Genomic DNA, 27,371 nt, shown 5'->3' with positions numbered 1-27,371 from the left:
GGGAGCTGCCTGCCGGTCTCCTCCCGGCCAGCTTCTGTCCCCCCGTTCCACTTCCCAGTCTCGGGAAGCCCGTCACCAAGCCTGGCCTCCAGTCAAAAGCAGGGGGACACAATCCTACCTCCTGGAAGGGGAGTGTCGATTATACAGGATTTAGAATGTTTCTGTAAGGAAGAGGGTCCCTTCTCCCCATTTATTTCTTCAATCATCTGTTTACATCAGTGTGGACTTACGGGTAGTTATTTCATCCTTTGCATTATAATTCAATACTGTCATTATTTATGTTGTTGTTCAAACTGTTCCAGCTCTGACCACTGGAAGCCCCCTCTGGTCGGTTCCCGAGTCCTTCAGCCCTGACGCGCCCACCCCCACGCCCTCCCTCTAGCACACCCTCACTTTCTCCCCCTACGGGGCGCTCCGGGCTCATCTGCCCCCGCCGCCCCCGCCGCCCCCGCCCTGCTCTCCGCCTCTGCTCCAACGGCGGCCCTGGTTCTTCGGACCGGAAAAGGGTGTTTGGAACCAAGATCTGGGTCCTGGGTGTGCTGGCTGTACTGAAATGTCACTGTCCCCAGGCCCTCTCAGTGGGCAGAGCCAGGCAACGCACATCTGCGGGTCTTCACCCATGTACACACACACACACATGTGTCTAGAATGAGTCCTCCATCGTGTGTGTGTGTGTGTGTGTGTGTGTGACTGCAGACAGTAAACACGAACTCCTGCTAACATCTCCAACGGTAACCCCCACCAAACCACTCATTTCCCTCCTCTTTTCAGCCCCTCATTTCTCTTTTTAACTTTTCTCAGCTACTAACCATGGATATTCTGTGTCTAGTTCTAAATTAAACAATAGCAAGGCTCATAATAGAACACCTTATCTTTTTTTATTGTTTTCTGTTCCCCTCTTTTTAAAAAATATTTTATTGCTTTTAGAGAGACAGGGAAGGAGGGAGAAAGAGAGGGAGAGAAATGTTAATGTGTGGTTGCCTCTCACGTGCCCCCTACTGGGGACCTGGCCTGTAACCCAGGCATGTGCCCTGACTGGGAATCGAACCTGCCACCTTTTGGTTTGCAGGCCGGTGCTCAATCCACACCAGCCAGGTGTTTCCCTCTTTGTTGATAACTATTTCTGGTAACTACTGACTATATTAATAACATGTATATGCAAATTATGATAGCAAAAAAATCAAGGCCTAGCAGTTTATAAAACTACACATTTTTTAAACTTGAAAATTAACTGAAGACTGGATTGAGCAGTAGTTCAATCCATTGGTGCGCCTCCCCAGCGGCACTAGGAGGCGGCAGGGCAGCGGACAGAACAGCTGAGGCTTTGAGTCGGAGGTCAGCACACACGGCCTTAAAGGACCAGTCAGTAGATAGTTTAGGCTTCAGAGGCTCATAGCCCCTGATGTAATAACGACTCTGGGAAAATCCACAGGAGGACCACGGCTTGTTGCCACTGCCACCAACGGGCCGCAAAGATGAAGATAATGATACTGACAGCACTCACCGACGGCTCACTCTATGCCAGGCGCTAGTTGCTGTAACCTTATTAACTCATTTCATTCTCACACTCGCCTTGAGACGGTTCTGGCTACACAGCGGGCCCCTAATATTCTAGCCCCTAATAAAATTTGGGTTAAAAAAATCCCGTCCTGTCCTGGCTAAGGTTTGATTCCCAGTTAGGGCACATGCCTGGGTTGCAGGCCAGGTCCCCAGTGGGGGGCACGTGAGAGGCTGGTGTGGCTCAGTGGATTGGGTGCAGGCCAGGGGACCAATGGGTCGCTGGTTCAATTCCCAGTCAGGGCACGTGCCTGGGTTGCTGGTCGGGCCCCCAATGGGGGGTATGTGAGAGGCAACCACACTTGATACGTCTCTCCCTCTCTTTCTCCCTCCCTTTCCCTCTCTCTAAAAATAAATAAATAAAACATTAAACAAACAAACAAAGAAACCCTGCCCTCATTCTCTCTCAGTCCCAGAGCTGCGCACCACACTGCAGCAGACTGCTAGTGATCAGCTTCCCGGGCAGCCGCGTGAACGCGGTGCAGCTGAGTTCCAGCCAGGCATCTGGGCAGAGCTGCTGGGCGCGCTCCCTGGATTCTGCCTCTAAGGCGAGGGAGCACGTGCTTTCCTGGGAGCCCTCTTCGCACAGTGGGAAAGGCCGCGAACTGGAGAGGCCTCTGTGGACCCCGGGGTGAAAGCCACATGTGAGAACCACCAAACGAACCCCTTGGGCAACCCTGGGCAGCCCCTCCTAGCGGCGATGAGAAAGCCATCCCCACCTTGGTTAAGCGCCTGCGTTCCAGGCGGTCAGTCCCAGCAGCCGAGCCCGTGCCCTCACTGAAGCCCTGCAAACACACACCCTCCACAGCGTTTGGCGACCCAAACGCTTTGTTATGGAGGGTTTTGAACGGACCAGTGAAACCCAAATCACATAGGCCAGAAAATTTTTAAATACAATTTTCCTTGTAGAAGGGAGTACCTTCCACAGCTTACAGCTGCCGCAGTAAGCATACTTACCACAAAGCTTTGCGAAGCGGAACACGTACCTCTGGGGAAGCGTGCGAAGCAAAGAAGTCCTCCTCCTTGGGTGCGGGGGACGAAGGCGGGACCACACAGCTATCCAGCCACAGCTAGAACGAAGCATGAAGCTCGTCAGCACTTCCCCGGCTTCGACGGCCTTACTAAACGCCCTCCACTCCTCCTCCAGAGACCCGTCTGCTAACCACGGGTCCTTCCCGTCGTGTTCAAGTCAGCAACAGGCTGTGCGGGACCCTGAGCACATTTCAGGGACGGCCCAGGGCAGCGAGCTCTGCTTCCGAGCCCCTCCCCGAGGAGGCCGCAAAGGGACCTGAGTGCAGGGCCCAAGGTTCGGCCGAGCCTCCTCGTCTGTGGCGCCCTTCCTTGCAAATGCACTACGATCTGCTTGCAGCGCCCCAAAACAACTCCCGCTCCGAGCAGCGGGGCCGTGAGCCGCCCCAGGTGTTCATTCCCAGCGGGGCTGAGCAAGGCGACTCTCGGCCATGTTTCAGTTCGTGCTGTCCAGCAAGTGCCCGTTCCGTGGCCTATTTATTTAGTGCCACGTTGTCACATTTTGTGCCTTCCGCGGGTGGTCTCACGGGTTAAGATGGCCCCGCGCACGGTGCGGGCGCGCTGCCCGGGGCCCTAGGCGCCGAGGCCGTGAGGACCTGAGCCCCGGTGCCGCCGCCCGAGCGCCACGTCAGAGCCCACGACCCGCACTAAGGAGGGCGTCCCCACCCAGAAGCACAGGTAAAACACGACAGGGGACGACGACAACATGACAGCGTGCACGTGGACGCAGGAGAACGGCCGAGAGCAGCCCTCTGGGGCGTTCGGCACCCCCTCTGCGCAAAGGCACGTCGCCTGAAGGGGAGGGGCCGACCTACGCAGGGCCGCGCCTACGTCAGCGCCGCGCTTACGTCAGTGCCGTGCTTCCGCGTGGCCTGCGAGGCCAGCGACTTGATCTTGTCCCTGTAGAGCTGGGCCGCACGGCTGTTGTACTTGGCGTTGGTGTCGCTGGTGGCACAGCCGTGCTGGTGGAAAAAGGACGCCTGCGGAGGACAGTGCGGTTACTGGCGACACTGCAGCACGGCGCACTCGGCGACCCAAACGCTTTGTTATGGAGGGTTTTGAACGGACCAGTGAAACCCAAATCACATAGGCCAGAAAATTTTTAAATACAATTTTCCTTGTAGAAGGGAGTACCTTCCACAGACGTAACATGGGTATTTTGGTAAAACTGGACATAAGCCTTGAATTACAAAATGGAATAGCTGGCTTCGTCTCTCCAGGAAACCGCCTCCGTCACTCTGTTATTTGGGGAGACGCTTTCCACTCAAGTCTACTTTTAATTCGTGAGAAAGCCACTTTAATTTGGATTCCACGAAATTAGAATTTCTGGCAAATTGGGTAGGAGCGATGCCAGCCTTCACCTTGCTCAGCACTATGTATTCATGACCAGAGACAGGCGAGGCGACAAATGCTTAAACAACTGGAGGGGGCTGCTTCCAGCCCCTCTAAGGCTCCAAGCACAGACATGAATGATTGAAGTCATGTCTTAGTTAAGGAGGCATTCCCAAAACCTTTGTGAGCACTCCTTGTATTGACCCAGTTTAGTCGGTAATGGTGCTGCGCACTCGCACGTACCAGATCCTGGTCTACGCTCTTGGGGTGCCGACCCATTGTTAGGTCCTCACAGCAACACCGCCAGCCGTCACTGTTACTATCTACACTTTGCAGATGGGGACACTGGAGCCCAGAGAGGCTCAACAACTTGCCCAGTGTCACGCAGGTAAGTGGGAGGCAGAGCTGGCATTCAGACTCGGGTAGGATGGTTCCAACTCCACTGCTGAGGGGAACGGCCAATGGCCTGACCCTTCCCCACCCCAAACCTGTGCCACCCCGGCTGGCCGGAGATGAGAAAGCTGCTCTCTGGAGGTGGGCGGGTGTGGGGGCGGGGGGCTCTGCAACCTTGGGAAGGCTTAGAAATAAGGACAGAGAAAATGGAATCCACAGTATTGGAACAAGTCTGTGGACATCATGAAAATGAGCATGGGTTCTTAATAAGATGCTTGAAATATTAAGGATTGAATGCATTTCTTTAAAGATTTTTATTTATTTATTTTTAGGGAAAGGGGAGGAAGGGAGACAAACATCATTGTGTGAAAGATCAGCTGCTTCTCATCTGGACCACAACCCACGCATGTGCCCTGACTGGGAATGGAACCTGCAGCCTTTTGGTTCACAGGCTCAATCCACTGAGCCACACCAGCCACGGCGGACTGAGTGTATTCCTAATGGGGCAAAACTGTTTCTTGGAAAGTGGAAAAAAATCTTAGTTATTACAATGGTTTGTGACCTTCCAATGCTCACCCTTATCAGACAAAATCATATTCCTTGGTATTTAATTTCCTCTCCCTAGGGAAATGAAATCCAATTTAAATTTAAAATAATCTAACTTTAAGTTTTCTGCTTAGGGAACAATAATGAAAAAAGTTTGAGAAACACTAATCCAAGGGAATCTGGTATTTTGAAAACTACTATTTAGATTTATAATTTGATTTTAAATATAAAATTGATGCTAGATACAGTTTTTATTTGAAATGTATACCAATTTGATTTCTTATACTTTGAATGTTTAATGGCATGTCTATGGGAATCCTATTAATTAAACTTCTACCACTTGGCATTATAAATATGGTATTAGCCCTGGCTGCTGTGGCTCAGTGGATTGCATGCCAGCCTGCGAACCAAAAGGTTGCCGGTTCAATTCCCAGCCAGGGCACATACCTGGGTTGCAGGCCACATTTCTGGGGAGGGGTGTGAAAGGCAACCGATTGATGTTTCTCTCCCTCTTTTTCTCCCTCCCTTCCCCTCTCTCTAAAAAAAAATAAACAAACAAAATCTTTAAAAAACTAAATAGGGTATCAGTGCTTTAGGTGATTTTGCTGGCTAGACTTGTAAGGCTGCCAATTTAGAGTTTGAGAAATCAGATATATTGAATCTGTAAATGAAGTTTAAAAAGTTTGAGGATCCTTAGGTCTGTAAGTAGGGCTTAAGTAGTATATTCTTTTATATACAACTATAAACTGGCCATTTAATTGGTTATTTTTTGCACAGAAATTAATAAGCTTGCAAATTAATATATGGTATCTATATACCGTAATTGAAAACTTGAGAATAGGCTTTCTTAAAAATTCGTAGGTTTCACAAACTGAGTACAGTTCAGGTGCAAGCAGCTGTACGCACCCTTCCCGTCTCAGCACAGAAGTCGCCACTGCGCACTAGGAACTATGGCCCTGAAGAAGCCTCCCCGTTCCTCTGTGTCACCGCCTTCCGTTTTCATTCTCTTCACAGCACTGTCACCACTGAAGGTTCTTGTTTATTTGGCTGCCTGTCTCTGTCCGTAAGAGAGGGGGTCTACTTGTCTTGTTCATCACTAGGTCCCAGCACCCAGCCCAAAGCCCTGTGTTTATTAGGCATTTAACAGGTGGCTGGACAAACGAGTCGGCCTCCAGAGCCCCTCACACCTTTCCGCTGTCCGACAGGCCTCCCGCACCGCGTGAGTGCTGAGCTTCTTCACGAGTGGAACACACATTCACACAGAAGGGAAACAAGTCTGAGATGCACTTACTGCATTAGCATTTCCTCCAACTTGCATGCATCGCAACTGAAACCAAGACCAGTTAGAATCCAACTCTGTAGATCTAAATGGAAAGAACATTCTTAAATGTTAATACTTTTCTGCCCCAGAATCAAGCCACTAAACTTTTGAGAACAAGGTTTCCTTGATCCTTAGGACCCTGAAGAATTCTAAGTGCATGTTCACAGAGACACGTGCTTCCACGTGGTGGTGGGGGTGCTCCAAAGTGCATGACCGTTGGTCCAGCAGCTCCCGGCCCCTCTCACCCCTCCCGGAAGCCAGGGCTCTGATGACCCGCCCACCTGCTCCCCTCCACGCCGACCACAGGCAGGCCATGCAGGCCAGCGGAAGGCGACACTGACTCCAGCGGCCACACCCTCTAGGGAACAGAATACGACAAGCTTCCTGGGGCTGCTGGAGTGGCGCTGCCTCTGCCTCACACCCTTAGTGGGTCATGACCTAAAATTAGGTGATGTCTCTACTCAGAATACACGTCCTGTTTGGATTTTTCCAGAGGTCCACTTCGACCCCTAGCAGAGCCTGGAGGATGCTCAAAGCTTCACCATCAGGTGGAAGGGACCTACCCACCAGCACCACCATGAGGAAGGGAAGAAGACTTGGGACTGAACGCTCTTGACGTGAAAGCTGCAAGTGCCTCCTACCCCCCACACCTGAAACCCAAGGTCACCTCAGGGCTCGGTAAAGGCACTAAGTGTATTTCCCAACAATAAAAACTCAGCCCTGGCTGGTGTGGCTCAGTGGGTTGAGTGCCGGCCTGTGAACCAACGGGTTTACAAGGCCATTCAAACGGTAAGGGTAAACCAAACCAGGTCAGTCCCCATCAGGGCACATGCCAGGTCCCCAGTAGGGGGCGCGCGAGAGGCAACCACACATTGATCTCTTTTTGGCCTCCCTCCCTCCCTTTCTCCCTCCCTTCCCCTAAAAAAATAAATTAATATCTTTAAAAAAATTGTAACCAAGTGATCAGTGCAAAGCAAGACAGGACAGCACAATGATGTTGGAGCTCTTCATATTGAACGGACAGGAGCAGGAGGCAAGGCTCTCCTGGATTCTGCAATAGCTTGTCCCGCACTTACTGTCGGGGAATGCGGACCAGTTAGAATGGGCGTAGGGAGAATACCCCTCACAAAATGGGCACGGGAGAAAGAAAAAAGGCTTCAGACCCACCCAAAATGTCCTCTTACGCTGCCCTTCCATTTACCAATGTCTATGCCTATTTGTAACCTTTAACCTTTGTGAATGTTAAGATGCTATTTTAAAGCCAATAGCTGCCTTAGGATGAATAATGACACGTTATTATTATTATATACATATGACATATCTACTTCATGGTGACATAAACAGTAAAAATTAAACCGTACTTGATAGGAAGCATATTTCTCAAAGACAGTAATAAACCTTTCGGAATGTGATTACCAAGGTGATGCAATTACGTATCTCGTTCTGCAGTCCCTTCTCTGGAAGATCTCGCTTAGTCACCACACTGTCGTGATCCCTCTCCCCCCGGGCAGCCTTAGGTGGCCGTCCCCACCCCCTCGGTCGCAGGTGGCCGTTCCCAGCGCGGCCCTGGAGACAGACCGAGAGATCGCAAGTCTCTGCTCCGCCACTCTGGCCGCACGACCCCGGAGAGGTGACTCACTCGATCTCTGTACCTCACTGTCCTCCTCTGTTCCTCTGTGGAGCAGGGACACTTACAGGACTGTCTGTGTTGCCCTTGCGGGAATTAAATACGCTACTACCTGAAAAGTGTCTGGCTCCTGGTAAACACCATACGGCTGAAAAGTGGCACCATCACCCTCACCGTCGTGGTAACCCTGCCACACTGAGCTAGAAGCAGCCAGCTCCAGGGGGCAGGCGCGCCCCCCATTTTTCTCTCATACGCCTGGCGCGAGCACATAAGAGGTGCCCGACTTAAACTAGGGCTAAAGCTGCAGCTACAAGTCCTCAGACTTGCTAACCTGGCTTACAACTTTCAGTCCTAAACGATCTCTGAGGAAATAAAGCCAAACATTGTTTATATGTTTCTTAGAAATAAAAAATAAAAAACAAACAAACAAACCCTGAATTGTTCTTGAATTGAGCTGACAGCAATTCTCTTGCACATACTGGAATTTTAAAAAGAAATGTTGCCCTGGCTGGAGTAGCTCAGTGGATTGAGCACTGGCCTCCAAACCAGAGGGTTGCTGGTTCGATTCCCGGTCAGGGCACGTGCCTGGGTTGCAGGCCAGGTCCCCAGTAGGGGGCTCATGAGAGGCAACCACACACTGATGCTCCTTTCCCTCTCTTTCTCCCTCCCTTTCTCTCTCTAAAAATAAATAAATAAAACATCTTTAAAAAATAAAACGAAATGTGATGACAGAGGACTCGGAACGCAGCCAACCTGCGGAAGAAACCTGAGTGGTGGTGCACCGGCGCGCCTTCCTACACGAGGAGGTGGCTCAGTGCAGGTTGTTTCTTCCCTTCAGTTTAGGCGAAGGGACGGGAAAGGTGAGAGAATCTGAGCGCTGAGAAAAAAGCAGCAAAAATAACAAAAGTTGAAGGATGAGCTGTCACTGTAACCACATAGCTCCAGTTAACCAACTACGTAACGGAGGAGACAGGCTTCCCACAACCTCCGTAGTCCTTACATGAGTCAAGGTACAAGGTTTTGCCTGATAAGCTAGTGCTTGTAATTATTTTAATCAGTAAAAAATGTTCACAGAACGGCCCTCCACCTCTTGAAACATAAAAGATGCTGAGTGTCCTTATCGTCCTTGACCTCGCCTCGGCCAAACCCTGGACTGCCGGCCTCTCACCAGTCATTCTAACCGCTGTTTCGAGTCCTTCACAAGCGCCGTGACTCATCCCGTTACATTTATCTGACTTCCACAAGGCTAGGGACCAAACCCGCGGGAGCCCAGCCTCCCCAGGCTCTCGGTCCCGCCCTTCCCCGATCGCGGGACACGCCCGAAAACCGCCCGCCTCCTGGATGGGCTGGAGCCGGCGGTGCCCCTCAGGGGTGAGGCCAAGGGAGGACCCGGGTGCAAGGGCAGGGCTTGGTAGATAAGAGGGGGAGAGAGCACAGGAAGAGGGAGAGACAGACGACCACTCCCACAGCGCCCGCGCCCACCCTCCCGCGCTCCGGGCGCAGCAGGCCTCTGCGGTGACCGGTGACAACCGGTCGGTTGGGGCGTGGGAGGGGAGGACACCGGAAATGAACTTGCCGGGGCAACTGAATCCCTTGAGATTTAAAAGAGAGAAGGACAGGACAGCGTGTTCAAAACACTCTGAAACCCACAGCTACGAAAAGACAAGGAGGCAAGGAACGGACACTCTGAAACCAGTAAGAACACACAGAAGAACTCCCTTTCTAGAGAGTCACCTGCGGAGTGATATGGCTGTAAATAGCACATCAGACTTCAGAAACTAATTTCTGAAAAGAAAAAACAACCCCTCAGGAAAATTTTAAATTAAAATATTAAAAAACAAAATGATGTTGCTACTATCACTATTTAGTTTTCGTGCCCTCATATGAAATAATCTCATTACCAATGAGAACAGACTTTATCCTTTAAGAACAAATGTTCTTAATGGTAATTGCGTTGTTATCAATATCCCTTAAGTCATAATACGAGATAACATGCTTGCCACAGTGCCAAGTAGCCTGCCCGCCTGGCTGGTCCCCTCCCTGGGAAATCAGTGGCAGGGACGCAGGGGGCCTGGCTGGAGGTGGCCAGCAACCAGAGGGACCCCGCACGGCTGCGCAGGGGGGCGCGGCCGCGGCCCACAGCCGCCTGAGTGCAGGCCTCGCTCGGCCTCCAAGCCCTGAGCTGCGCTGGGATCCCTGGATTATTTCCTTTATCATTTCGATCTCTCCTCCCTCCCCCCAGGCACCTGCCACCTCCCGCTGGGCCTGGGGCCGTGTGCGTCCAGAGGGGGCGCCTTTCTCCCTGGCACACAAAGGCCCCCCCCAGGCCTCTCCCCCACCCACACCCGTGCTGGAGTGGGAGGCGGGACCTTGTCAGAAGGAGCCCAAGCCTTCAGACGGAGACAGGAGAAAGACGTCCCTATCACGGGCAGGCGTTTGTAACTGCTGGTGAACTCCACACAGAAGCCGTCCCTTGGGCTGTGCGGCGTTAGCAGCCTGGGGGCCGGGGCCACGGACCATGCACGCAGGAGCCCTCTGCATGGGAGGGCAGCGGCGCCCACGTGACGGGGTGGGTGGCCCGCGGCCCTGAACCCCCTTCTCCCTGTCACAGCAGGACTCCTCCGTGCTGCCACGTTACCCGAAAATCACACAGGGGGAGGAACACCGTCTCGGGCCCTCCGTTCTGACCGCTCGGCGCCGCAGAACTAAGAGCAACAATAGGGGGAACGGCTGGTCTTCCCAGCGGACCTAGTCGTGGCCGAAACCTCCGCAACTCACAGCCAACCCCGAGTTTCCCTGGGTGTCAAAGGGCACATGGAGGGAAAAGGGGAGAGAGACCCACGCGACGCCGAGATCCCTCCCACCCCCCAACGGGGACAGACTCACTTACCGGATAAAACTCAGGTGAACGCCCAGCGACCGGTGTGACCCCGAGCAGTCGATGCAGAGGAACACCCCGTAGGTTATGCTCGCCCAGCTGGGGTTTTTGGCGCCGCAGTCGAAACACACCTGGAGGAGAGTTTAGAAACCCGACTGTTGGTGACTTTGCGTCAGCCAGACAGCCCTCCCCTGGGACGCGATGCGTCCTTTAGCTGGAAAGCTGCTCGTCTTCACAGTTCAAACTGGTGAATAGAAACTGTCTCAAGTAGATTTTTAATCCCCCAATTTCAGTCTCTTTTATTACTACTATTGTATTAATTGAATTACATCAGCACAACACGCTGATTGCACAGTAAATTACATATCACTACGGACCTATTGCACCACTCACTATGCAGTGTGGGTAGGGAGGAGAACTCAGGTGCGTATCATCTCAGACACTGCCTAGCGGTCCTTGAAGCATGAGCAGGGTTGCTACCCGTCGCCTAAACGAACACTGGCTGGGGACATCCCTGGCTGGGACCGCTCGAGGCCTTCCCGTCCTCTGAACAGGGGCTCTGTGATGGATGGCGGGCGCTGTACACGCTTCGGTCCTCAGCCGGAGGGGGAGGAGGAGGAGGGTGGTGGCCAGGCTTCACGGTGCTCCTGGTGACCCGCCCCCATGGCCACACCCTTGTGCACCCGCCACCCTCACTGCTCCTGGGTGGTCTGTGTGACCATAGCGTGGCAGCAATTCCTTGTCACTTCCAGACTGTAGGTCATAAAGCACACTGCGACTTCCTCCTCCCCCTCCCCCTCTTCCTTTCTTCTTCCTTCTTCTTCTTCCTCCTCCTTCCTCCTCCCTCTTTCTCCTCCTCCTCCTTTCTTCTCCTTCTTCTTCCTTCTTCTTCCTCCTCTCTCTCTCTCTCTCATCCCTGGCTCTGCCGGGGAAAGGCAGCTGCCATGGCCTGAGGACACCCGGACGGCTGAGTGGGGAGGCCCAGGTGGGGAGGACGTCCAGCAGCCGGTGCAGAGCGGGGCCGGCCGCCCACCGTGTGGGCGAGCTGGGGCGTGGACACCTCAGCTTTCGGACGACCTCAGCCTCTGAGAGACCCCGAGCCTGCCTTCCTCAACGCTGACCAAAGTCAGCCATCCTGCATCTGATGCCAGGAGTGTCAGAGTACTTTGAAGTACGCAGTGCTTGCCATGGAAATTAACACAATTAATTAAAATCAGGCCCTGGCTGGTGTGGCTCGGTGGACTGAACACTGGCCTGTGAACCAAAAGGTCACGGGTTCGATTCCCAGTCAGGACACAGGCCTGGGTTGTGGGCCACATGTGTGCAAGAGGCAACTGTTTCTCACACAACGGTGCTTCCCTCCTTCTCTTCCCTTCTCTCTAAAAATAAATAAATAAAACCTTTACAGTCAGGACTACAGGATGGTAACAATTCCACTAGTAGAACTGTTTTAAAATTTTCCAGAAAAATAAGTGCCTATATTATAGATGCAGTTCACAGGCAGAGCCACCTACCCGAAGGTTGTCCTGACTCTACCAACCAGGACAGACCTGGCTTCTGGCCTCTGCAGGGCACTGCAAGAGCCAAGACGTGAGCGGGGGGCCCCCCAAGCCCCTCCCAGCGACAGGCTCACATTGAGCACGCAGGAGCTGTGGGGCTGGGGTGACAGAGGACATGAAAGGGGCCCAGTGCAGACACTACGGCCGGCACCGAGGAGTTAAGATGTCGGTGGCATCACTGATTCCACACACCTGCTGAGCCCCGCCCCCTGCCAGGCCACCTGCTGGCCCTGGCAGAGCTCACTGAGGTGCAAGACAAGGACAGGGAAACGCAGACGCCCGTGCTCACGGCCCTTGGAGTAAGGACTCCCTCTCCGTGGGTCGGTGTCAAAGGTGCTGTCCCTCTGCGGGGGGCCATTTGTAACCCCTCACTCACTCCACGGACAGCCGTGTATGTCCGTACAATCAGGTGGCACCTGGCGCACACAGAGTGGACGTACGAAGGTGGTGCAGCAGGCCTGCCCGGAGCCCACGGAGTAGCAGTCCAGGGGGCGAGACAGTTAGTTGCAAGGCTGAATCTTAGGAAGCAAGGACAGGATGCAAAACGTTCTCTAGCCAGGGTCCAAGAGGCTTTTGGGATCTCAAGAAGAACCTGTAAGGGCCGTAAGAGGCCAAGTCCGTGCAGGAAATGTCACTGTGGACAGAGGTGATAGCAGAGACTGGGTGTGTGCGGCCCGGAGCTGATGTCTGGGAGCCACACCCGAGGTGGTGGGGAGGCTGGCTCCCAGGAGAAACGAGCAGCGGAGGAGCTGACCCGCCTTTCCAGCACCCTCCTGCCCCAGCCACTGCGATGAGCGGTTGCTAGATAGTAGCTCCACGAAGGGTGGGGCCCAGTCTGCCATGGGCCCCTGAGCTGGGCACCCAGCCTGGCACAGAGTGGCATTAAACACAGATGCAGGTAGGGGGGCCGTTAGGAGGGAGGAAGGGCTACCGAGCTGGGAGCGGGCCCTGTGGGACCGGAGGGCGGGAGGCTCAAACACAAACCCAGCCTCACCAAGGCCGCCTTGGGCCTCCCGTGGAGCACGACACGGTGCTTTGAGAGCTGGGACTGCGCAAAGTCGAGCCGCGCTTTTCTAGGCAGAAGATGAGTTATTCTGCTGATGGACACTAATGACGAGAATAGGAGCTGCTGCAGAAATAACAGCCGGTGCTGAGTGTTTCCTGCCCGTCCGGCGCTGTCGCTGGCCGACGGAATCTTCAGGACAAGCCCACCAGGCCCACGCCCGGCAGGGCCCAGGGCTGGCGAATGCTCCGCCGTCTCCCCTTAAAACTCCTCATGCTGTTCAAACGAGGGCCCTGCGTTTTCATTCGCAGTCCCCAAATTACGGAGTGCACAGCTTTGACCCCCATTTTAGAGACAACTGAGGAATGACGAAGGATCACGGCTGAGAAACGGTATCCCGGGGACCGGACCCCAGGCAGTCCGCAGCCTGGGCCACGCTGCCTCTCACACGGCCGGACAGCGCCTGCCCCACCCTTTGCCCAGGGGACCACCCCCTCCCTGAAGGCAGATGCCTGTCTCTTCGCTGAGGGGGCATCAGTGCACCCACAATGCTCAGCACAGGGCCCAGCACACCACAGGTGCTCGGTGGATTTGTGTTGAATGAGTCACTTGAGCAATCGACAGAAAACTAAGAACAGGGTAGCTTTCAGGAAGGATTTCCCAAACTAGAAAACCGACCCTTATGAGTTAAAACCTTCGGTCCGGAGTAAACAGTCATCACACACGACGGGGAGAAACGGGACACCACATTCTACAAGTAAGCCGAGTTGCTTTCTTTGCCCAGCCTGCTGGTCTCCGGTGTCTCAGAGTGTCTTTCTGGAACCCCACCTTGAAAATGCCACTGCCACCCAACTCTTCCACGTCATTCAGACTGGTCCTCATCTTTGTCTGGGTCGCCGTTTCTTACCGGTGATCACATAAAGAGTCTTGATCCAGAAATGTGGCTCAGCCCCGGCTGGCGTAGCTCAGTGGATTGCGCACGGGCTGCGAACCAAAGTGTCACAGGTTCGATTCCCAGCCAGGGCACATGCCTGGGTTGCAGGCCATAACCCCCAGCAACTGCACATTGATGTTTCTCTCTCTCTCTCTCTCTTTCTCCTTCCTTTCCCTCTCTGAAAATCAATGCTGTTCCCAATCCTATTACAGAACAGGAAAGGTCCCATAGGTGTGTCGTTCACAAGGAAAACAAGGAGCAGCAGCTGACGCGCACTGAAGACCAGTCCCGTACGCGCCGGTCCTTTTCCGGGATTTTCTCACTGACTCCTCACAGTGACCCTCTGAGGTAGACCCTGCTCATGTCCCATTTTCTCGTTCAGGAGAATAAAGCACCAAGCGTTCAAGCCACCTGCCCGAGGAGACACAGTGAGGAAGCAGCAGGGTCTGGGTAACAACTCACAGCTGCGCCCGTATGTGGGCCTCGGAGTGTCTCCAGGTAGAAAGACGCCGCCGACTTCTTCTCTTAAAAACGCACCTCCCCTTTGATGTCATCATGCCCCTGAACCAAAGCAGACCCGAAAATCCAGCTTCTGCACCGCTAACCGCTGGTCTGGATGCTGCCTCCGTGCACAGGAGCCACTCTGCACTACCAGACTCCGAAACCGAAAACCACGGAACGAGCGAGGAAACCGGCACCGTGGAGAACCCCTGGAGCCCTTTGCCCTGGGCCTCCCCTGCCTTCGTCACACATCGCATCCAACTGTTGGTGAATTGTTGCCTTTCTCAGTCCCCTCCGGCTGTAACATCGTGGGCTCCCCCTCCGCCATCGAGACTCAAAACAAAGACATCTACATTTTGCAAAACTCAGGAACTTCCTATGCCGTCATGTCACGGCTCATGACCACGCTCGTTAACAGCTGTTCACTTCGGAGGTGACCGTGGGGCCCAGAGCACCTGTCCCAGGTGGAGAGGAGAGAGTCCACGCTGACGCGGACGCGGACGGGACAGCCCTTTGCACTCTCCAGGCTCCAGTCCGACTGTGATCCTCAGAGGAGGGGGTCACTTGCGCCCAATGCGTCATCACACCTCCCGCCAGTTTCCCAAAGTTGCAAAAGCCATGCCGGGAAGAGAGGGGACAGCCTCCGGACATGGGAACTAAAGGAAAACCCCAACCTCCAAAGAGACCCAAGGGGAAGGAAGGGAAAGGGTCTGTGCTGGGCTTTCTTAGAAAGAGGAAAGCGCTGGAAGCCGTCGCACTGACCACTGGGCAGCTCTGTCACAGAGGGAAACTGAAGCTGCCATCAGGGGACACCAGGAGCCATTCAGGCTCCAACGGGCGCCCTGAGGCACTTCAGGGGTCCGTTCCAGGGTGGGGAGGGGCCGCGCCGAGCTTTGCCGAAAGCCCAGTGCTACCAGCTGGATTTCTGACCCGGCGCCTGCGTCCCAGCTGGGTCACAGGTGGCCGACTGTGTCCGCCCCACGGGCAGCAACCCCGGGGTAGGTATCCCCGTCAGCCCTCTCTCGGGACCCCCAAGCTCACCCCCAGCGCTCTCAGGAAGCCAGTGTTCACTCGGCCACCCCAAAAGGCCGCTCCCGCCGCGCGTACGCTCCTCCGCCAGGTGTCAGGAACCCACAAGCCTCCGCTCCCCGCCCCCACGACCCCAGGTGCTCTCGCCTCCCGCCCCCCAGGACCCCCGGCACCCCCGGCTGCCCGCCCCGCCTTCGGCTTGGCCGTGAGCCCCCTTCCCCGCTCCTCCCTTGCTGAGGCTTTGGGGGGGGTGGTGCGGCGCGCGGTTCGGACCCAGGAGAGGCCCAGCCGCCGCAGCCGCAAGTGCGACGTGTCACAGGCCGGGCCGGCTCCTCCTCCCGCGGCCGCGGACACTGGCACCGCCAGGCCGCCCGCGGGGTCCCGCAGGGATGCCACGCAAGCCTGAACACACCCGGCGGACATTACCTTGTTGGTGGGCACGGAGCGGAGGCGCTTGAAGATGGTCAAGATGTCCTGCTTGCTGGGGTCCCCCATAGTCGCCAGAGAACCGAGGCAGAGCTGGTCTGGCCAACCGGGAAGAGCCGAGTAAGAGCGGTTGCCGCCTCCCGGAGCTAGACTGCTGCCCAGGGGGCGGGGCAGCGCGTGAGGGCCGGGCCCCGCTCCTCCAGGCCCCGCCCACGGCCACGCCCAAAGTAGCGCACGCGCCTCGAGTCGAGGGCCTCGCTTCGCTGTGGCGCTGACTCCGCTCGCGGAAGCCCCGCCCCCGATGCTGCACGCGCGTGCGCAGAAGGCTCGCAAACCTTATCCCAGGTCTTTGCCCGCGGTTCGTGCAGCCCAGTGGCCAGCGAGGCTGGGCCTGGGTGGGGTCTGCTCCCACGCGCACGGCCTTCGGAACCCCCATCACTTCGGCTGGTGGATAGCCATTTCAACTAATGCACTGCTTCTCACCTCCTCCGTACCACTGAGGCAGAACCAGTCACTCCAAGGGGCAAAGGAGGAAACTTGAAGGGAAAGAGTCAACCCGCCGTTTCCGACGCCCGACACAGGACTGGAGTCCAGACATCGAGTTTTCCTTAGTCCCCTGATTTTTTTTTTTGTTTGCTCTAAGTTAAGAAGCATTCCACGCCAACAACTGATTTTCTTTCTTTTTTATTATTATTATTTATTTTTAGAGAGGGAAGGGAGGGAGAAAGAGAGAGAGAGAAACATCCATGTGCGGTTGCTGGGGGCCATGGCCTGCAACCCAGGCATGTGCCCTGACTGGGAATGGAACCTGCAACACTTTGGTTCGCAGCCCGAGCTCAATCTGCTGAGCTACACCAGTCAGGGCTGATTTTCTTAAAGTATCGGTTTGGGCCTAAGGTCCTGGGGGGAGGCACAAGGCGCTCAGTCAGAACTGGGGAGTGGACAAGCAGCCAGATGTTTCCCGCTGCTCAGACTGTATCCTACCCTTTGGCTGCTTTTGCCAGCAAGAAGGCTTTGAACTTGGAGAAGTCGGCCTCTTTCACAACAATGGGTGTGGAGCTGCCGGGAGATGTCGCCCGAGGTTGTGTCGTGGAGGGAAAGATGAGAGGTTTTGGAGCCAGATGCAATACCCTGGCCCCGAGCCCGACTCCACCACCTGCTTCCTGGCGCTGTGATCTTGGTCAAGGCATTCCTCCTCTCTAACATTTGGTCTGCTCAGCTGCACGATGGAGTGAGACTGAAGGATCGGTGCTGAGGTGCCCAGCAGGGCAGCTTCCCAGGAAAAGCCTTTGGCCAGGGTCGTTGTGTAGAGGCTGGGGTGGTTCGCCTCACCTGGCTGGTTGGATGCCCTCAGGCTAAGTTGGAAAGGTGCCAGGAATAGGTGGGAACTTATCCAAGGAAAGGGAAGTTATCGCCTTCCAGAACAGTATCTTTTTTATTTTTGCAAACAGCTATGGCTACTTGAAAGTTCTTCCTTATATTGAGTCAAAGTATATACCCCTGTATTTTGTGTCTGTTAGTATTAGTTTGACCTCAAACAGAACACCTGGTGTGTCCATAAGGAACAGTCATGTCCTTTCTAGTGGGAATGGTGACATTTACTGTTTGGCGCTGAAATCTTAGCAGTGCACACGTCAAATTAGGGCAGGGTATGTCTACTCAACTCTCCGACACAGAGATCCCTGAGGAGAAGAAAAAGTACACTAATAGGCAGGCACAAGGGGAGGGGAAATACCATTATCGCTTTTGCTCTCACCTGCTTCCGTGTTCTCCCTAGAACGTATCGCCGCCTGGTATTATGATCCGTAAATACACCTGCCTCCCTTCAACCGAACATAAATGTCATGGGGTCAGATGTTTGGCCTCCCTCTCTCCCCCCAGGCCCTGCAACAATGCCAGGCACACAGTATACATTCGATGAAGATTTTTGCTGTGGGCTTAGACTGTATAAGTACAAAGAACATCACTTCCAACATCATAATGAGAAAAGGCTGGGTAATCTACGAAATCGTGACCTGAGCCCATCAGAGAGCTGAGGTTGCAAAGCAACCAAGTAAACTGAATTCCAAGAGAGAAAAGGCGCCCCCAAAAGAGATGGAGGTCAAGAACTCCCTCAACTTCCACAGAGCACAGGGGAAAGAAGTGGTTGCCATGCAAGTGGGCAAGAGGAAATCACTTAAGATTTTTTAAATAAGATTTTAGTTATTTACTTTCCCAGAGAGGGGAAGGGAGGGAGAAAGAGAAGGAGAGAACTGGGTCAGTTGCCTCTCACATGGCCCCGTCTGGGGACCTGGCCCACGACCCAGGCATGTGCTCTGGCCAGGAATCAAACCGGTGACCTCTCAGTTTACAGGCCAGCACTCAGTCCACTGAGCCACACCAGCCTGGGCTGAAAGCACCTAAAATTTTAATGCATTCTTAAAGGCCAAATGCGAGCTGGCGTGGCAGTTTGCAGTCGTTGGGGGCCTCAGGTACAAAGAGAGTTTACGTTCACTCACAAGCACTTTTCCATGAAACTCCACCAGAACGCTTTCTTCGCAAGAAAGATGGAGACCAAGGAAGGGACTGGAGAGAAAACCCTCGTGTGGCAGGCACGCAGCCTGTTGGGGCGCAGGCATAAAATCCCACCCCTGAAAAGCAAAAGCAGCAAACTCTCCCTCCCTTGGGGTACAGGCGAAGATCAGTTTCTGCCTCGGGAGGAGGAGAAGCAACACCCAGTTAATGCCAAATCGGAAGGAGGATAGGAAATCCTCTAACTTTTGAAAGGGCAGACAGAATTTCTGCTGCAGGGGGAAGGACGAAGCAAAATCCCTCTGCCGCTGGGGAAGCGTCGGAAAACTCCTTGGGCCGAACGGAGGTTTGCTGCCACTGGAAGAGGGAGGTGGGAGCCCCCATGGGGACCAATCACAGGCACTGGGCAGAGGTTTGCTGTCGCCAGGAGGAGGGCAGAAATGTTGAGAAAGCCCCGCCCCAGAGCTCCAGACCCACAAGACCTGAGACAGAGGCTGGACCAGGGCACCAGAGCACTCCACCCACACAGTTCAGGAGCCTGGCGCTGAGTGACAGGCAGCAGCGGCCCGCCACAGCAGCAGGCAGGAGTGGGATGGCAAGCGGTTCTGGCGCCCCAGCCCGCACTGTCAGCATGAGGTTACACCGTTCCCCTGCTGAAGGGGTTCGAATCCCAAGGAGCACTGATGATGAACAGAGAACGACCAAACCAGACTTCACTCCACCCTAAATTGGCTCAGCCCCACGCTAACGACCTGACGGAGGTCTGCCTGCCCATTTTCAAGTGTGAACACTGTTAACTTCAGTCTCCAGTCCTTTACATCAGGGTTTCTCAGCCCCAGCACTACCGACACTTCGGGCTAGATCAGTCTCTGCTGTGAGGACAAGACCAGCCCTGGCTGAGAACCTCCGTTTGAGACCTGAGAATAGTAACAGGAGACAGGAGGGGCTGAGAGCCCACGCAGCCGACCGACGGCTCGCCCTGTCTTCCGCGCGCCGTCCTGCTGTTTGTGTGAAGACAGGAGGGGGTGGCCGAGGCCAAGAAAAAGGGCATTTTAGTGAGTCCTCCCTTAAGGTTGTGGCAAGGATCTGGGACTTTGGGCAAAACAAGGAGGGATGAGACCCGTTTTAGCGCAGGCTAACTGATAGAAACAAAAGTTCCTACAGTGTGATAGCCAAACGACGTTGGATACAGTGGCGTTTTTCGAGGGCCCGCTGCTGTTTATTTAATTCACTCTCAGTTGAACGGGAGCTTGCTGAAAGCCAGAGGCCGCTCTAAGGAGAAACTAGGCGTGCCTAGATAGTCCCATGATAAACAACGAGGTGAGACAAGCACAGATACTGTCCCTTGCCCTGTGGGACCCAGTGGACTTTGGTTAGCGCTGGAGAGAAAACAGGTGACTGCCATCTCTGAGTCATCGTCGCCTCTGTACAGATCTGGTGCGTTTGGAAACCAACCGTGGAATGCACCCCGAGCCTTGTCCGGTTTCCACCGGCCCCGTGGGTTCGGGCACTGCGCACTTGGAAGTTCACAAATGCCCCATTTTAAAAGGTAAAATATTTAAATAATAATTGGACTGATTTTTTAATTTTTAAAGGCACGATTCATTTTGTTTTATTTTATTCTATTACTATTTGTTAATTACTATATTTTTTAAATTTAATGTTTTCAAAGAAGTACTTTCTTTTCTTTTTTTTTCTTTTTTTTAAAGATTTTTATTTATTTTTAGAGAGGGAAGGGAGGGAGAAAGAGAGAGAGAGAGATCAATGTGTGGTTGCTGGGGGGCTGTGGCCTGCAACCCAGGCCCTGGGAATCGAACCTGTGATGCTTTGGTTCGAAGCCCACGCTCAATCCACTGAGCTACGCCAGCCAGGGCTAATTTAATCTTTATTGTATTTTTTCCATTACCATTTAGCCTCCTTACCTCCCCCTCCCCCTGGCAATCACCACACTTAATTTTTTAAAGATAGAAATCTAAGCTGATGCTATGACCACCTCTAATAGGATAAATTATTTAGAACACCTTTATTACTGTAATATGGCAATATTACAATATAGCAAAAATAATTGGAAAGTGAAACGCAAACTTATGTGTGTGCAACAACCTACAGCACTCGAATGTTGTATTTATCTGTAACCATGGAGCACTGGGAATGTCCTCCAACTAGACTGACAAACCTCGGTGAAGTCATTCAGCAGGAACTACTCACCATAGGAAGGCACAGACTACTGATAAATAAAACCACACATGGATGAATCTCAAAAGAATTCCGTGCAGTGAAAGAAGACAATTTCTAAAGGCTACATACATATTGTGTGCTTCCATTCATAGGACATTTTGGAAAAAACGAAACTATAGAAACAGAAAGCAGCTCAGTGGTCTGCAGGGACTGGGGGCACAGGGAAATCTGGGGGACGATGGGACAGTTCTGAGTCTTGACGGTGGCAGCGGCGGCAACCACCGTCTGCGTTTGTCAGAACCTGCAGGACTGCACGCTGAATGGGGCGCGCTTTACTGTGTGTGAGTGGTAACTTTAAAAATGAAAAACCAAATGGGAAATAAAGCGAGTGCTCGACGAGGTGGGACTTCTGGCACGTGGACTAGCATGCAGCCAGGAAACGCTGCATTTCTCCTTGAAGCGCATGTAGGATCACGAGAAAATGCTCGTGACGGCACGTTGCAGGGAGACGCAGGGCGCCGAACTGCAGTTGCAGCACGGTCCGAATTCCGTGGAACACGCGCACGCTGATGACGACAAGAAAGCGCGTCCACGCGTGTGCGAGTAGAAAAACGCCGAGAAAAGCGACAGCAGAGCGGAATGGCAGCCAGGGTGACCCCCGGATGTCAGGATCGCGAGTGGCAGTGTCTCTCGGAATACTTTTGCTTAGCTTCTAAATATCCCCTTGCATTTTCGTTCCTTTTACAATTAAGGAATGTCATCAACACCGTCATTTGAAAATATTTCAAGGGGCGGGAGCAGCCCGGCTGCCCCGACTCCAAAGTGGCGGGAGAGCGGTGCGCGGTCTGTGAGCGCCCGCCTCGCCTGCGCCAGCCCCCGCCCCCATCCCCCACCCCCCCCTTCGGGGCTCGTCGCCTCCGCACCTCCTGGCTGGACACTCAGGTCTCCGCAGTCGCGGCTGCGGCCGGGGCCGCCCAACGGCTTCCTGAGCTCACTGGAGTGTCAGCCCAGTGACCGCTGGTGTCGGTTGCCCTGTCCTCAAGAAGAGGGACGTTATCTACGGAGCCCCTGTGCTCAGTGCTCCCACCGTCCCCCCTTGGCGTGGGAGCCCTCTCCACAAGACTTTATATTCGTTTCAGGGGTACAGCATGCAGAGTAGATAACCATGTAATTTTCAATAACTGCATTTTTGACATAGGATATTTTCCACTCGCGACAGGTTTATCGGGACGGAAGACGTAACCCCATCATAAATGAAGCAACATCTCTAATCTGAGTTTCATTGATTGGTCCAGAATGGATTTTATTGTTGTTGTTTTTCACGTTTTTATTAATTTTTAGAGAGAGGGGAAGGGAGAGAGAAAAACATTGGCCCGCAACCCAGGCATGGACCCTGACTGGGAATTGAACCCACAACCTTTCCGTTTGCAGGCTGGTGCTCAATCCACTGAGCCACACCAACCAGGGACATTTTTTTCTTTTCATTTTAGCCCCACAAGCCCTGGGCGAGAGAGAAGAGGTTGCTAGTCACTGGGGCCGACCCACACACCAGCAGTGCCGCGGGGGTGGGGAGAGCACTGTGATGAGGGGCCCCAGAGCACAGAAGGGGGCCTTCCAGGTCGGGCCTCTCCGTGTGGGCAACTCCAGTCCCGACAGGTATCACTGAAGGAGCACCACTAGGCGGAGGCACCTCCTCGCCTTGGAGCCTGGCGCCCCCATGGTCCAACAGCGCCGCCTAGTGGACAGGCCCTGCCCCGCACTGCCCACGGCCGAATCTAGAACAGCTGTGTAAGAACTGTTGCACCTTTGGCAATTCACCGAACCTCTCTGTGTCTCCGGTTCCTCATCTATAAAAGTAGGAATAACAGTATTTACCCAGTTCATCGGGCTACTGCGAGGATTCAATGAGTTAATAAATGTTAAAGAATTTAGAGCAGGGTCGGGCACTGAGTAAAATACAAATGTTCACTACCACTATCCCCATTGTATAGACGAGCCAACCCAGGCTTACCCAGGGGTGCCCAAGCTGCGGCCCACAGGCCGCCTGCAGCCCAGGAGGGCTGGGAAAATTGTACATTTACTTAAAACGTTATGAATTTTTTTTGTGATTACGTGTCGCAATGTGTTTAACGTGTGGCCCAAGACAACTCTTCTTCCAGTGTAGCCCAGAGACGCCCCTGGAAGCTCAAGGTCACACAGCTACTTGAGGTCACACAGCTGGAGCCAAGTTTGAGTGCAGGAAATAAGACCTCATAGTTCATGCTCCTTACTGACTTTGTTTTTATGCCGTTGTAAGACTGGCCTCAAGTTTCAGAGGAGAAAAAGAGTGTCCTATCAGATTCTGGGGTGGAAAAGCCAGGCTTCCTGCACACACGGCCCACACGTGGCCGAGGACGTGGCTCGCAGGAAGCACGCGCGCCCAGATACCGGCCGGGGACCGTCTGGAGTCTCCTCCGGGGGCTGGCGAGTTGCTTACCGCCGGCTTGCGTCGGCATGCTGGTGGGGTCGAGACTGCCTCTGTAACGAGGGCCCCGTGTTTGTGCTTGACCCAGCACAGTCACGCCCTTGACCTCCTGCGACCTTTAACGAGGGGAGACAGGAATCACTCTGCAGAGGAGGACACAACGGAGGGTCAGGGAGATGAAGGCCCTGGCCTGAGTGCATGCAGCTCATCAGTGACACGGTGTGCCCAGCTGACCCTGGGGGACGCCTCTCCCGCGCTGTGCCCCCTGCACCCTGCCCCCTGCAGGGGAATCGTAATAATCCGAGACGGGATGTCACATTGGCCTGTGTCCTGGACTCCCTGGGTTCTCTTTGTACATGCTGTCCCCACCTCCTCGGCCAGACTGGGTGGCTGGTCAGTCTCTGGGTCCCCAGGGCCCAGCACCTGTGCCCTCGAGTTGGGTCAAGAGCACCTGCAGGTCACCGGAGCAAATCAGGGAGCACAGGGCATTGCTGGTGTTCGGCGGCGCTGACTTGCTGTTCCGACCAGCGCTTCCCACAGTGTGGTCCTGGATCAGTCAACACCTCCCGGGGACCAGTTAGGTTTGCACGCTCTGGGCCATCCCCGTGCAGTCTGGCGACTTAGCACCTCTGGGGAGCGGCCTAGCACACGGGGTTGTAGCGAGCCCTCCGGGTGCTTGAGGGCCAGGGGTTCAAACAATGGCACCTGCTGTTTGGAGTTGGACCCTGGAGTTCAGACCCCAGCTCTGCCCCGTCTTGCTGTGTGGCCCGATGCAGGTCAGTCAACCTCTCTGGTGTGTTTCCTCAACTGTGTAACGGCGCTCATACTCTGTGAGCAGGTTTATACGATGCTGTGCCAGCAGGGTGCTCTGCACGGGGCCTGGCGCGTAGCCGGTGCGTGTTCAGCCCAAGGCCGGTGGGACGCAGGCTGACAGCCTCCTGCCCCACGATGGTGCCGGGGTCGGCCGGGCTCCTTTGACCCGGTGCTTGGCCTGGGCCCTGCCTGGCAGGGGGGTGAGCCTCATCCCTCTGACGCGGGCCTGGCCCAATTCAGTGCTGCCGCCTGGGCCTGCCCTCCTGGGGCTGTGGAGCTGCCTCCATCCCTGACCTAGGCGTGTCCCCTGGGGAGCCCCAGGCGTGTCCCCCGGGGCGCTGTGTCCTCTGGCAGCTCCCACCACAGACGGCAGAGGTCCAGCCTGGGGTCCCTGCCCACTCTTCCATGGGAAACCGAGGCCCAGGGAGGGGCACGCGCTTCCCGCAGGAGCCAAAAAGGGCGGCCACCGCTCCGGAGAGAGCCGGGGCTCTGAGAAGGGCAGGGGAGGGGACGGGGCTTCTGGGCACCCAGGCGCAGGGCGGCGGCCTGGCAAGGCCTCCTCCTCGGGACACCCCTGCCGTCGCCCCGAAGTGGCTTCCCGTCACTCAATGGGGACTGAGGCTCGGAGAGGCTCCAGGCCCCACAGGGGTGCCCAGGCCGGGGTGCTTCTTACTGGAGGTGGGGGGACAGCTCATGGGCTGACCCCCTAGCACTTTGCCCCCTTAGGGCCCGGGGGTGGGGTTGGAAGACGTGTTTCTCCCGGTTTCCTGAGGCTCCCGGGCTGACTGCCAGGATCCACCATGTGCCCCCTGAGAGGACCGTCGGGCCCCCTGCTGTCTGGCTGCCCCTCCCTGGCCCACCCGAGCTCCCTGAGGGCAGATGCAGCCCCTTCTCCGCGCCCGTCCTGGCCCCACCGAGTCTCGCACACCGAGGGTGCTCGGTAAACGCCTGGGGACGCATGGAGCCCAGGAACAGGGAGTGGGGAGGAGGCCTGCGGGTTTCCCGCCTGGGGGGCTCCTCCGGGTCAGGCCGTGCTCGGCCCCCCCCAACCACTCTGGGGCCACAGGCATGTCACTTCCCCAGGAACCAGCGGGGGCCCTTCTCGGCCTCCCCCATCCCTACCTGGTGGATTGTGAGCGGGTGTCTTCCAGGCCTGGCCCCCAGCACCCAAGGCCTTGGCCCAGCCCACAGGCTGCGCACCTGAGGCCGGGCCAGGAGTGGGGCGAGGCCGCGCATGCGTGTAAGTGGGTGAAGACCCCACCGTGATGCTAGGGACGCAGAGGTCAGCCCCGCCTTCTGAGTGTGGGGACCTCAGGAAGCCCAGGGTCCTTGTTTAGGCTTTGACAGAGCCAGGTCCCTGCCTGGGTCGCCCGACCTGAACTTGCTTGCCCTCCGGGGGCAAAACCAGGGCACGAGGGTGACATGCCCCCTCCCAGCCCCACTCCGAGGGGAGGGACCTGGGACAGGCTGCCTGGGGTGGCGCAGACACAGCCGTGATCCGGGGCAGAAGGGGCAGCTGGGCCCGGGAAGCGGCTGTGGGGCGTGGGGGACCGACGGAGGGGTGGAGAGGACTTGGTGGCCCTGTGTGGAGGGTGTGGGCAGGGCAGCCCAGGATGCCAGGAGGTCCTGGCTGGGGGGGACAGGGAGAATGGGGTGTCACCCATAACCACACTCAGTGACCACCTGAGTTTCTGCGGTCTTTCCCCCTCATTTGAATCCTCCCGCTGGAAGGCAGGCACCATTCTCCCCTGGGGAAACTGAGGCCCAGCTTGCCCCCGAGGGCCAGGACAGGACTGACAGGTGGGCAGGGGGCCCTTCAGATCCTCCAGGCGTTCTGGGGAAGACGGGAGGCGGGAGGAGGCCTCGCTGAGCAGGGGCTGTGCCCCCCCCGCTTGCCCCCTTGCTCTTCGAGGGCAGTGGGGGGGTCGAGGAAGGGCTTGGTTTGCACTTGGGAACCCCGCAGGCCTGGGCCATGCCTCAGCTGTCACGGGGCTGCGGGCAGTTCACCAGAGCTCCCAGGCCTCCGGCGTCCTCCTCCGCAGAGCGGGGCGGCTCCAGCCTCCCCGCGGGCTGCGGTGCAGGTGCAGGAGCTCACCCGGTGCTCCGGGCCCTCCCTCCTGCCCCGCCCTGCCTCTCTGCACCGCAGCTGCGCGGTGAGGTGGAGGCTGGTGTCCCGTCTGGGCGGCTCTGCCGGGTTCCAGCGCCTCCTCAGGAAGGGACAGCAGGGCCCCGGCACCGTCCGACCAGGCGGCCACAGGACAAAGGTTCGTCCCGAGACCCCACGAGCTGGGCGAGTGCCACTGCAGTGGCCGCTGCCCACCGACTCCTCCCCCCTCTGGCCTTTCTTCTCACCTCACCCACCTGAGCGTGGGGGCTCCTCAGGTGAGTTTGGCTCTTGGAGCCCGTTTCTTTCTTTTCTTTTCTTTCTTTTTTCTTTAAGAGTTCACTTATTTTTAAGCCCTGGCTGGCATAGCTCAGTGGATTGAGCGCGGGCTGCAAACAAAAGCATCGCAGGTTCAATTCTCAGTCAGGGCACATGCCTGGGTTGCAGGCCAGGTCCCCAGTGGGGGCCACATGAGAAACAACTACACATTGATGTTACTCTCTATTTCTCCCTCCCTTCTCCTCTCTTAAAAAAAAATAAATAACATCTTAAAAAAAAAGAGTTCATTTATTTTTAGAGAGAGCACGGAAGGAAGAAAGAGAGGGAGAGAAACATTGATGTGCACAAGAAACATTGATCGGTTGCCTCTCACACGCCCCCAACCAGGGACCTGCCCCCCAACCCAGGCTTGTGTCCTAACCGGGAATCGAACTGGCGACCTTCCAGTCAGTGGGGTGATGCCCAACCCACTGAGCCACCCAGTCAGGGCTTGGAGTCTGTTTCGTACTGCTAAAGGGAAATGGGGACAGGGCGTTTGGAGACGGGCATGCTCAGCAGACGACCTACGAACAGGCGCTCGGGGATGAGGGGCTGGGAGCCCGGCGTGGGGCGGGGCGGGGTCCCTGGTCTGGTCCTGCTGTTGGGGCCCCAGGGAGGGAGGGAGGCCCAGGCCACACAGCGGCAGGTTCAGGGGGAAGGGGAACCCTGAGGGGCCCGGGGGCCTCAAACCCCCCACCCCGGGTGCAGCAGGGCCAGTGGGACGGGGACACGGCCCCCGGGGCGGTGGTCTGGGCCCAGGGTCTCGCCCGCTCCCGAGCCGGTCCGTGCCGCCGGGGACACGTGCACACGCCGAGGCGAGTGTGAGGCACACGCACGGCACAGACACG

General features: G+C 55.6%; 1 protein-coding gene across 1 annotated transcript in view; it reads right to left on the bottom strand.

Moving 5' to 3' along the window:
• ARFGAP3 (ADP ribosylation factor GTPase activating protein 3) overlaps window positions 1-16,274 on the bottom strand; it is a 41,008-nt gene extending 24,734 nt beyond the window's left edge. The window contains exons 1-5 of the mRNA XM_045835087.1: window positions 16,136-16,274; window positions 10,696-10,814; window positions 6,149-6,221; window positions 3,435-3,566; window positions 2,544-2,627 (exon numbers count right to left, since the gene is read on the bottom strand). Coding sequence (XP_045691043.1) covers window positions 2,544-2,627; window positions 3,435-3,566; window positions 6,149-6,221; window positions 10,696-10,814; window positions 16,136-16,204 — 477 coding nt within the window. The 5' untranslated portion in view covers window positions 16,205-16,274. The remainder of the gene's footprint in view (window positions 1-2,543; window positions 2,628-3,434; window positions 3,567-6,148; window positions 6,222-10,695; window positions 10,815-16,135) is intronic.
• Between the last annotated feature and the right edge of the window lie 11,097 nt (window positions 16,275-27,371).

Source organism: Phyllostomus hastatus, unplaced genomic scaffold (assembly GCF_019186645.2).
Source record: "Phyllostomus hastatus isolate PE091 unplaced genomic scaffold, TTU_PhHast_1.1 phas_contig_198, whole genome shotgun sequence".
Taxonomy (NCBI): domain Eukaryota; kingdom Metazoa; phylum Chordata; class Mammalia; order Chiroptera; family Phyllostomidae; genus Phyllostomus; species Phyllostomus hastatus.
Note: the sequence above shows the minus strand (reverse complement) of the source record. Positions and strands in the feature narration are given on the sequence as shown.